The 11,869-nt window shown below is 38.7% G+C and overlaps 1 protein-coding gene across 1 annotated transcript; it reads left to right on the top strand.

Moving 5' to 3' along the window:
• The first annotated feature begins 1,744 nt into the window (after nucleotides 1-1,744).
• Nucleotides 1,745-10,785, top strand: LOC127963755 (calcium-binding mitochondrial carrier protein SCaMC-2-A). Its single transcript, XM_052563831.1, has 10 exons — nucleotides 1,745-2,028; nucleotides 2,725-2,851; nucleotides 2,933-3,020; nucleotides 3,479-3,590; nucleotides 5,048-5,206; nucleotides 5,775-5,927; nucleotides 8,270-8,380; nucleotides 8,503-8,670; nucleotides 8,769-8,919; nucleotides 9,781-10,785. Exons 1-10 carry the CDS (start codon nucleotides 1,870-1,872, stop codon nucleotides 9,963-9,965), a joined length of 1,413 nt encoding a protein of 470 aa, XP_052419791.1. The 5' UTR covers nucleotides 1,745-1,869; the 3' UTR covers nucleotides 9,966-10,785.
• Nucleotides 10,786-11,869: the final 1,084 nt, after the last annotated feature.

The following is an 11,869-nucleotide window of genomic DNA, read 5'->3' as shown; positions in this document are numbered from 1 at the left end:
ACATAAATTCTCAGAATACCTTTAAAATGTACTAATCTTCAGGTCATCTAAGATATTAATGAGTTTGTTTCTTGGAGAAAATAACTTGTTCAGTAATGCATCCTCTGCAGTGAATGGGTGCCGTCAGAATGAGAGTCCAAACATCTGATAAAAACATCACAATAAAACACACCACTCCAGTCTTATCAATTAACATCTTGACAAATTAAAAGCTATATGTTTATAAGAAACAGAAAACAGAAAGAAGTTCTTCAAACCATTGCTTAAATATGATGCTTCCCAAAAAGCCCTCTTGTCTGAATCAGGGGAGAAATCTGCACAGATTGAGCACCATTTACAAGCCAAAACAGCTCTAAACAAATATGTGGAAGGAAATATTATTATGAACTCATATTTTAGTTTAACACAGTCGCTTAGTTAAAAATGCCTTGTTTCTTACAAACATGCAGCTTTTGTCTTCTCCAGATGTAACTGATGGACTGGAGTTCTGTGTGGATTATTGTGATGTTTTTATCAGCTATTTGGACTCTCATTCTGACGGCACCCATTCACTACAGAGCATGCATTGCAGAACAAGTAATCCAATGCTACATTTCTCCAAAATCTGATTTGACAAAAAACAAAACAAATCTAAATCCGATATAGCCTGAAGATGAGCACATTTTCATCAGACATTCATTTGTTGTATTAACTATTACTTTAATAATTCTGGCACATAAAGAGATCTCAACAGTCCTCTCCATACACCGGGCTTTTCCCTCGCTGCGTGTGAATCATGTCCTGTATTCAGGTTACAGATGGTGAAGGTTGGTGTCCCCCTCTGCACAGATACCGTATAAATCTCTCTGGAGTTGGTCTTGGCACAGACGCTTCTCCTTCACCAGACTCTGACGTAATATTGCAACCGGAGCAGACAGCTTTCCTGCAGGATTGTCCCCCACAAAGTTCAGCATTGCAGTTTATATTTGAGCCTAACATTAATTGCTGCTGATAGCCAAAAACGCTGCAGTGAGTGACCTGCTGGTATTTTTACCTCCAAATAGTTACATTTAGGCTTCAGTGTTATTTCAAATATTTAATCTATTTAAAGACAATTTGATTAAAAAAAAAAGATATGCATTGGGATATGCATTCTCATAATCACAATAAACATATAAATATTTATAGTAATGTTATAGCCTTTTATAATTTCATATGCAACCACATGGACTTATTTATTAATTTTTTGTTCAGTTTTTAATTAAACTAAGTAAAATACACAGGTATTTTTTAAAAGTCAGGTACAATTGCACAAAATAAGTTTAAACTCATAGGTTTTTCAGCAATGAAAAACAACTCAAAATGTGTTATTTTACTAGTATTGATATCCAATTATATTTCTATTAATATTTTGAATTGTTTTTTTATATTTTTAACCTGAGGCATGTTCACTAGCTTTTTAGGTAGGCCAGTAACTTTTTTTTTTAGAATTCTGTATTTTTTGTTTTTAGTGTATGACAGTTCGCTGCAGGTCTGTGCCGGTTTCTCTGTTTTGTAAGGAGTTTCACTGGAGAAAATGTGAAATTCTTTATTGAGTCACTTATTTGGAAATTTCCCAGCATGTCACATTTCTGTTCTGGCAGCTAGTGCATTTCACCCCTGATTGGACGATTAACCTCTGACGTCACGGACGCCGTACGAACGTACAAATCACATTGCGGACTTCTTGGTAAAATGGGCTGTCCGCCCCCTTCCGCTCAGGGGCGTGTCTAAGGACATTTCTAGAAGTGATCACGCGCTTTACCGGCATTTCAGCGTTAACCGTCGGCAGGCGAGAGTGTTCTCGTGTTATTTATTTATTTATTGTCGAAGACTTTTATAATTTTCAAGATGTTGTGCCTGTGCCTTTACGTGCCCGTCCATAACTCGGATCAGGTCGAGGTGGAGTATTTTGAATCTAACGGATTACCCTCCGAGCTGAAATCGCTGAAGTCTCTCAGTGTGCTTCTGCCTTCGCAGGAATTCTCCACATATCGAAAATGGAGGAAGGTGAGAAAAAAATATACAAATCTGTATATTGTTCAAGTCGTGAAACCGATTAAACCTAAAAAGTAGTTCACTTATTTTTTTCATTTTTTTTAAAGAAACTACACATTTTTGAAGCATGACGTTTCCGCTGCTCCTTCCTCTTTTCTTGCGCGCGCGCTTCCATGGTATTGATGCGCGTTTAATCACATCAATACCATGGTACTGTAACTGTAAATACATATTAAAGTTGTATGTCGTTGTCCTTGAACTGAAGGCTGTATGGCGCCCCTAGAGGTGCAGTTTCATTGCATAATACACACTATTGGAATTGATAGGTTTGAAAGTTGATCGATTTTTATTACTCTGAGCTGCTGCAATCATCTGGATGAGTGTCTAAATATGATTTATAATCTCATAAACCGATGTTTTAGTGAATGCATTCAGTAATGACAATTAAATGAGAGTGAATGAGTCACTGTTCCTATCAGTGTCAGTGGTTAAATGTATATATTTTTAATAGTAGTCAGATTGACCATCGTAGCTCATCTGATCTGCACTGCACGGTTTCTCATTTAAAAATACGCTCTCATTCTGTCTGTTCTAGTTTGCCAGGTGTTGACATTCCCACATGAACTTTTACTGATTGTGGAATAATTTACATCTGCAATGCATTGGATATTCTCTCACACTTTTGCTTGCATCTTTTTCTCCTCACAGAAAACCATGAAAACTGAAGAGAAAGAGCATGATGGACAATTGGACTTTGAAGAGTTTGTTCACTACCTCCAAGACCACGAGAAAGACCTGAAGTTTGTCTTTAAAAGCCTGGATAGAAAGATCGCCGGTATTGTACCTTAATGCAATGCTTTACACATTTGCAGCTTGGTGATTTTAAAACCGCTGACATTTATTTGTTGCATTTCAGATCAAGTGAATGCCAATGACATTGTGAACTCACTGCGAGATCTCGGCGTGCATATTTCCCTCCAGCAAGCAGAGAGAGTCCTTCAAAGGTGAAATATTGTGTGAATAACATCGGTGCAGCATTGTCCTTTTTTTTTTTTTCTTGTGGAGCTTTGACTAATAATATTCAGTGTGAAAATTAAGTCTTAAAACTGCTTTCATTTAATCTTAATTTTCAGTGTTTGACTGACATTCAATGAAAAGCTTAATCAATTAATTACTTGTTATTGCTATACTATAAAAACAGTTTTTATTATTGCATTACTTATTTGAATTTTACTCATAAGTTCGCTGGAATTTATTACCGTAATACATAATTAAATGACCAAACCCTTGGTTTATGACTATATAAATGCAGTGCCTCCTTGATCACTTTATCTCTGAATGGACTGAGTCACAGCTTTATTGGAGGTTTTTATCATATCTTACATTTACTGTAAAACACAGAATTTGATAAAACGCTCTAAATGATCTTCTTTCTCCCACGTTTCCTATTTTCTTAACGCAGCATGGACAAAAACGGCACAATGACTATTGACTGGAACGAATGGAAGAAGTATCCCACATTACAGCCTGCCGAAAACATTCCCGAAATCATCTTGTACTGGAAGCACTCGACGGTAAGCATTTTCTCTCCCACAAACCCTGAACTCAGTCCAGATCCTTCAAAACAACCGACAAAGCTTATTTAGTAAAAGCTGCTTTATTCATGCCGACTGCAAACTGGCATTACTACAATGATCTGATTAACACGTCTACTGGGAATGACTCGGATTCATTGAAATGTGCATGAATTAGTCAGGTTTGGGGTTTGGGATGGGTTCAGAGCGTTGGCCTGGTACAGGGTTGATGGTAGTCCTAACGTGACTGCCTAAAATAGTCCCACTGGAACACCGTGATCTAGGACGGGGTCCAGTTTAATAGATATAGTCTTGCAGCTACCAGTCTGTCTCTAGAGCATCCTTCTATTAATACAGCCGCCAGAGTTTGTGCATAAATACATCCATTAGAAATGCAAATCAAATGTCAGCGTGCTCAGATTAAACCAGGACTAACCGTCCCTCCACTGCAACGTCTTATGCAACACTTGTTCATTATCAATGACCTACTTTAGATTCTTAATGAACTTTTCTCAGCCTTTGTTCTCACGAGGCAGAGTTCAGCCCACTCGAGACTGACTTGGAAATCTGATGCAATGTGCAGGAGTTTGCAAGGTTTTTTTTTTTTTTTTTTTCGATGAAATGGCACAATAGTGCCCTAAAAAACACGTAGACTTGTTCCAGGTTTTTAACCACGTCACTGGTCGGATCAGACGACTCTGACGCACACGCTGTTGCAGCCAAGGCCATTGCACTTCAGCTCTCTTGCAGATGATCGTTGCACTTATGTTAAATACTACACTGCAAAGAAAAAATCTTTTTGGACTCAGAAATTGATATTAAATTTGAAAAATGATTTCAAAGAAATGGCAAGAAACGCGGTTAAGTAAAAGTGAAATTTTGAAGTTAAAAGATGGAAATAGTTTAGTTAGTTTTTGGTCAAATGTGCTTTTTTTTTTTCTTTTTTTTCACTCAAATTTACTACAAACTAAATACATTGACTTGAATGTCAAATTAGACTGAAATAGTATTTTCTTGTAAAACACACTTTATCTTTTACTTAAAATGAGTTTCAGAAATTGCTTGTCAGTTTCACAACTAATTAAAAAGAAAAGGCAAATCGCACAATGATTAAATGCAGAATTTGTAAGTAGAAAAAAAAACTAGATTTTTTTTTTTTTTGTAAAACCTATTCCAATAATATTTTTTACAACCTAACTTTTTTTTTATAGAATTTTCACTAGTAAATTTCACAGATTACAATAGACTAGTTTTTAATTATTCATTTAAAGGTGAGATTACACTGACTGTATTTCTCATGCAAAACGAGATTATTGGAGTATGTTTTCTAACTTTGAAGATAATTTGAGTGTAGCTGTCGTTTACTGAAAACAGTGCTTGACGGATATCTTCATATGAGATAATAATGTCCCGTGTTTACTGTGAGTTGTGTTTAACCGTGATCTGTGTGTTTGCAGATCTTCGATGTGGGAGAGAACATGATGGTCCCAGATGAGTTCACCTCGGAGGAGCACCTGACGGGGATGTGGTGGAGACACCTGGTGGCCGGAGGAGGAGCTGGAGCCGTTTCCCGAACCTTCACCGCTCCGCTCGACCGACTCAAAGTCCTCATGCAGGTACAGAATTCAAATTAGATGCAAAACACCAAAATCACGGCCCAAAGTCAGTCACTGCAAGGTGAAGAGAACTACATCAGTGTTATATTAAAATAATAAAGCCATGACTTATTCATTAAATCTCTGAAGGTTTTATTTACTCAAGCATTTCCCTTTAATCGAAGTCCAAACTGGTTGGCTGCTCGGGTTACATCTGAACAATTGGTTTGGTTACCCAAGAGTCATTAAAGCAGTTAATCAGTATCATAAATGCATGTTCCAGTGAAAGGATCTGGACTCTGAATAGTTCTACAGTCCAGCCGGGCGACCAATCAGAATGCGAGGAGTGAAGCACTCCCTCCTGATTGGTCCGATACGAGATAGTGTTTGACGTTGTCACGGTCGAGTGATAGTGGTGATCTGTGTCATGCTCACGTCAGCTCTTGTTCAAACGGACTTTGAGAGTTCAGAGATTTGGGCCAAGACCTTTTACCTACATCTTTCTGAGCTCTTCAGCATTGCTCTAGTTTTAATTTAATATGTCAAGTCTGAAATCATCTGTTAATAATGACACACCGTTCTGTTTCAGGTGCATGGATCTCATGGAAACAACATGTGTATCGTGAGTGGACTCGCTCAGATGATCAAGGAAGGAGGGATGCGTTCCTTGTGGAGGGGCAACGGTATCAATGTCATCAAAATCGCACCCGAGTCGGCCCTTAAATTCATGGCTTATGAGCAGGTAAGAGAAATAATGAAGAAAAATGACTGTAGTTCAATGCCATTAGAAAAATACACTTTATGGTTAATGTTTGGAAATAAAAAAACAGGTTTATTATTGTCCACTGAAACCAGAAAACTATTTTCATTACTTAAAATAATATTAATAACTGAATAATTGAAGAAAAATAAAAATCTTTAGCCAAAAGCAGCTTTTATTTATTTCAAAGATTAAATGCTAAAATAATTTCTTTATAATAAATAATAAACTTAAACCTAAAAGAATAAACTCATTAAAAAAAATAAAAATAGATTAAACTAAAAAGAAATGCATTCACAATTAATTAAAAAAATCTAAAAATAAAATGTAATCCAAAATATTAACACAAACTATAGTATTTATCAATAATACCTAATAGCATGGCAAGGAACATGACATAAATTTAAGTAATTTATATATTATACTCTTTATTATTGCTATAATATAGTGTCATTGCAATATAATGTTTTTTATAGATTATTATTATTATTAGTGCATAGTGTGACGAGTCAGCTGCCTCCTCCCTGATTATCACCGGCACCCCGTCCTAAATCGCCGCCCTTCACCAGGCTCCCGACTGGAGTGGGTGTGTGAGAGGAGGGGCGCTGGACGAGTCAGGGCTGGCGGCGTGTGATGGGGCACACCTGAAGGAAGTGGAGCCTCATTACCGCCGCTGTTTAAAAGCCCAACGCGCCTCTCCTCAGGAGACCGGTCTCTTCCCCGTGCATGCACACTGGTGTCCTCGTGGGTCCAGGAAGGGTGCGTTGAGGGACTCCCGCGCCACCAAGACGTGAGCTGCCGGACCCGCGATCCGGATGGGAACCGCACCCGTATACACGGCCGACGGGCCAGGATGCCGGGCCGTCCATCCCCTACCAGCGCCGCGGCCGACGAGAGAGATGCGGCCGCTAGAGGAAGCCGCCGCCCCTCGCGCCCCGGACCAAGGAGGGGAGCGCGTGCGGCCGCCGGACTCCGCCCCTTGCCTGGACCCTTCCTTGATGAACACTGCCCGACCTACACAAATCCCGCAGCACGACGAGGACACCAGATTCCCTGTTATTTTGGACACTTTCCCCCTTTGGCCACTTTTATTCCCTGTTATTTTATGATTTCTGTTAATAAAAGCCTCTCCGAGGCCTGACGCCACGCCCACTGTGTCTGTCTTGTGCTCCTCCCGTGACACTGGTGGAGAATGCGGGCAAGGCGGAGCCTAGACAGCGCAGTTGGGAAACGTCTGGTGACGTCACTCCCTCTCGCGTGCAAACGTTCATGAGAACCCGGACTGGGACGGAGGAAAACCGGGGACAGCCTCCCAGCCACAAAAGGGTAAGTGACTTCTGTTATCGTCATTTTGCCCTGTGGTTGGTTGAGGCTGTCACTAAAACCCGGTTTCTCTGTCCCTGTTCCGGCGCGCTGCGAGAGGGAGGACCGCCCGGAGAGGAATCCCTGCCCACTCCGACCGTTTGGAGTCTGGTTGAGGATGGTAGCACTCCCGTGTGGGTGGCGCCCTGGTGACGGGGATGTCGCTTGGGAGGGGGAATGTGACGAGTCAGCTGCCTCCTCCCTGATTATCACCGGCACCCCGTCCTAAATCGCCGCCCTTCACCAGGCTCCCGACTGGAGTGGGTGTGTGAGAGGAGGGGCGCTGGACGAGTCAGGGCTGGCGGCGTGTGATGGGGCACACCTGAAGGAAGTGGAGCCTCATTACCGCCGCTGTTTAAAAGCCCAACGCGCCTCTCCTCAGGAGACCGGTCTCTTCCCCGTGCATGCACACTGGTGTCCTCGTGGGTCCAGGAAGGGTGCGTTGAGGGACTCCCGCGCCACCAAGACGTGAGCTGCCGGACCCGCGATCCGGATGGGAACCGCACCCGTATACACGGCCGACGGGCCAGGATGCCGGGCCGTCCATCCCCTACCAGCGCCGCGGCCGACGAGAGAGATGCGGCCGCTAGAGGAAGCCGCCGCCCCTCGCGCCCCGGACCAAGGAGGGGAGCGCGTGCGGCCGCCGGACTCCGCCCCTTGCCTGGACCCTTCCTTGATGAACACTGCCCGACCTACACAAATCCCGCAGCACGACGAGGACACCAGATTCCCTGTTATTTTGGACACTTTCCCCCTTTGGCCACTTTTATTCCCTGTTATTTTATGATTTCTGTTAATAAAAGCCTCTCCGAGGCCTGACGCCACGCCCACTGTGTCTGTCTTGTGCTCCTCCCGTGACAATAGTCAAATTGAATGGAAGAAAAACGGGTTTTCCTTTTCTGTCCTCAGCTGATCACATGCTTGCTCTGTGTATAAACGCCATCTCGTTTCTTCTTTGTCAGATCAAGCGTCTGATGGGAAGCAGTCAGGAAGCTCCTCTGGGGATCAGCGAGCGCTTCGTGGCAGGTTCCCTGGCAGGAGTCATCGCCCAGAGCACCATCTACCCCATGGAGGTGCGTTTGTGTCATAACATTAAACTTGTCTGGTTGCTATTTCCATCAGTATCTCAGACATGGTTTTGGCCGTTGAAGTGAAGCTGGCATGGTGTTAAAAATCAAACCTCTCTTCTGTTCAGGTTCTCAAAACCCGTCTGGCGTTGAGAAAGACGGGCCAGTACAAGGGCATCTCAGACTGTGCCAAACACATCCTGAAGGGCGAGGGAGTGTCTGCGTTCTACAAAGGCTACGTCCCAAACATGTTGGGCATCATCCCGTACGCTGGCATCGACCTGGCCGTGTATGAGGTGAGCAGAGGAACACAAACTAAAGCCATCGCTGCTGCTGCTGCTGCTGGCACTGAAGCAGAAAGAGCTCATCTCGTTCCCTCTTTTTCTCTTGATAGACGTTAAAGAACACGTGGCTCCAGCGCTATGGGACGGAGAACACGGATCCGGGTGTGTTTGTGCTGCTAGCCTGCGGAACGGCTTCCAGCACCTGCGGCCAACTCGCTAGCTACCCGCTAGCTCTCGTACGAACACGCATGCAGGCGCAAGGTGAATAATACATCTTATTTAATCCTATAGCTCATTTTATTTATTATCTAATATACATTTTATTTATATATTTGATACATTTAATTTCATGTATTTTATTTAATATACATTTGATTATATTATTTGATATGTATAGTAATGTTTAACAAATGTATATTATATTAATACACTATTATATTTAATAACATTTATATATATATATATATATATATATATATACTTTTTAATATAATTGCAGTATATACATGTTTGTTTATTTAATGTACCTTTTACATATAAAATTACACATGCATGAATATATTAAGTAAAAATGTACATCAAATATATAAGAAAACTTGTATAAGCTGCAATTATATTAAAAAGTATATTAAATAGAATGTTATTAAATGTAATAGTGTATTAAAATAAAATACAATTTATGTTAAGTATATAATTATACACATTAATTGAATAAAATGTGTTAAAATACATTAAATTAAATGTTTAGATAAACAATATACATATAAAATTACACATGCATAAATATATTAAATATGTTTATGTATTTAATATTATTTAATTATATTATATATATTATATTATATATTATTTAATACACTATTTTCTATTTAACGCATATTTAAATTATCTTTTTTTTTTAATGCATTTAAATTTATTGGTTTAATTATTTTAAAAATCCATTAAAAAAAAAAAAAAATCTTCTTTTTTTTCAATTAATGCACAACCTTTTCCAAAGTTTATAAAATCACGTTCTTGATATTGACCAATACCAATAATTAGGGTTTTACTATAATCAAGCAGCCCTAGTTTATGGTGCATTTTAATGCATGCATTTACTGAATATAGCTGTTCTTTCTGCAGCTGCGGTTGAAGGCGCGTCTCCGGTCTCAATGACGGGACTCTTCAAGCAGATCATGAAGACCGAGGGCCCCGCGGGTCTGTATCGGGGCCTGACCCCAAACTTCCTGAAGGTCATCCCGGCCGTCAGCATCAGCTACGTGGTGTACGAGCACATCAAGAGCACGTTAGGCGTGCAGTCAAGATGAGGCGGTGAAACTCGAGGTGTGGAGGCCATCTCATTCTGTGAATGATGCTAACCAACATCTCATTATTTATTTAGTGTTCTAGAACGGTAAAAAAGCTCAAAATCAGGGACCAGTGTTTTTTTGAATCCATGTTCGTCATGTACATGTGAAGACTCGAGTTCTGTTATGATGCAATTCAACCAACACTACAAACTACTGAAGTTGCATTGCCCGTTTCTTACAAAAGCTGCTTTATATCGACTGAAGTAATATATATTTATACATCTTGATAACCAGATATTTATACATGTTGTGGCATCTTTAATGAATGTGTTGCACGGTCTCTGAATTACGGAAGCCATTGTTTTTGTGTTTTTCAGTAGTTCAACTGCTGTCTGATTTAATCTTAATTGTGTTTATTTTAAATCGACACACTGTTGTTGTTCATAATTTTGCCTTAATATAATATCTGGTTGATTTGAAGACGAATGCACTTTAATGCTTTAGTCCGTTGTGAATGCAATGCAATGACTGTAAACGTTGTCAGGGTGTGTGTGAGTGTTTTGTTACGGGGACCATATGTTTGAGTAATAAATGCACATGATATGCTTACACTAATTTCAACATATAAATGCACAGATTTGTGTTTGTATCTGAAGGAAGTTGCTTTAAAGATGGATGTTCTTGGGAATAAATGATTCAAGTGTCCGACATGTTCAATGTAACGGCATTTATGTTTCAGAATGGCTGTTGTTTTAGTTTAGTTTTTTAGATCATTAAAAAAAAATAAGAAATATCATATGTAATTTATTTTTTCAATAAAAACGTAATATTCATTGTTTATCATCTCTGGTGGTTTTGTTTTTTTTAGAAATGCTTCCAGATGTTATATCATTTACAAATACGTGTCACGAAAATGGTTTTTATTTCATATTAAAAAAAAAAAAAAAAAAGTATTTAACAAGTTGATGCATGTGTATAACACAAGCATTTTTAAATAAATACAATTGTTTAATATTTAAAATACATTTTAATTTATTCTGTAAATTGGACAAAATTAGAAAACTAGAAAAAGGAATACAACTACAAAAACTAAATGTATATACACACACACACACACATATGAATACATACTGCACTTTCAAATCTACTGATATTTTTCTTGCATAATCAGGTGAAATGGCTAATATTATATTTCACCATCTGACCAATTTATACCAGATTCAGTCCTAGCTAGATCTGACCTGGTGTCACTTCCAACAGTTATGGATCATATCTCTGTAACTAAATTAAACTGCAGTGTGTGCAGGATTTCATGTAGTGCTCTCGGTTCTGATCAGAGATTGAACACTGCCACCTGCTGGTGATTCTGAACACGACGTTGGAGATTTACTTTTTAAACTTAAATATAAATATGAACAGTACATTGTCATTTAATTTTAATTTTATAATATTTAATTTAATACACATAAACCACGTAGTTCCAGAACAGTTAATTTCGAAAAAAATATATTTTGAAATCTGACTAGGAACGTGACTTTTATTTTGAAGTCCAATCTTATAATATCTACTATATAGAAATATCTATAACCAAAATCAGAGGAATAAAAAACACACGACCAGCGATTTCGTCTCAGAAATGAGCTAACACTGGTTCAATTTATGTTAATGTATTATTATTTATTATATGAGTACACACTGAATAGAAAGAATAGAAATTATGTATTTATATATATATATATATGTTTATATATATACATTATATATATATATATATATATATATATATATATATATATATATATATATATATATATATATATATATATGTTTAAGTGTTTTTAATGTAGGTTTTTGTTTATAAGTTTGTGTTTTTGTGTGTTTCACATATTATATGCATTATTTTCGAATATTTTTGAATTTAT

Source organism: Carassius gibelio, chromosome B8 (genome assembly GCF_023724105.1).
Source record: "Carassius gibelio isolate Cgi1373 ecotype wild population from Czech Republic chromosome B8, carGib1.2-hapl.c, whole genome shotgun sequence".
NCBI lineage: Eukaryota > Metazoa > Chordata > Actinopteri > Cypriniformes > Cyprinidae > Carassius > Carassius gibelio.
The sequence above is the reverse complement of the archived record's forward strand: the minus strand, read 5'-3'. Positions and strand labels throughout refer to the sequence as shown.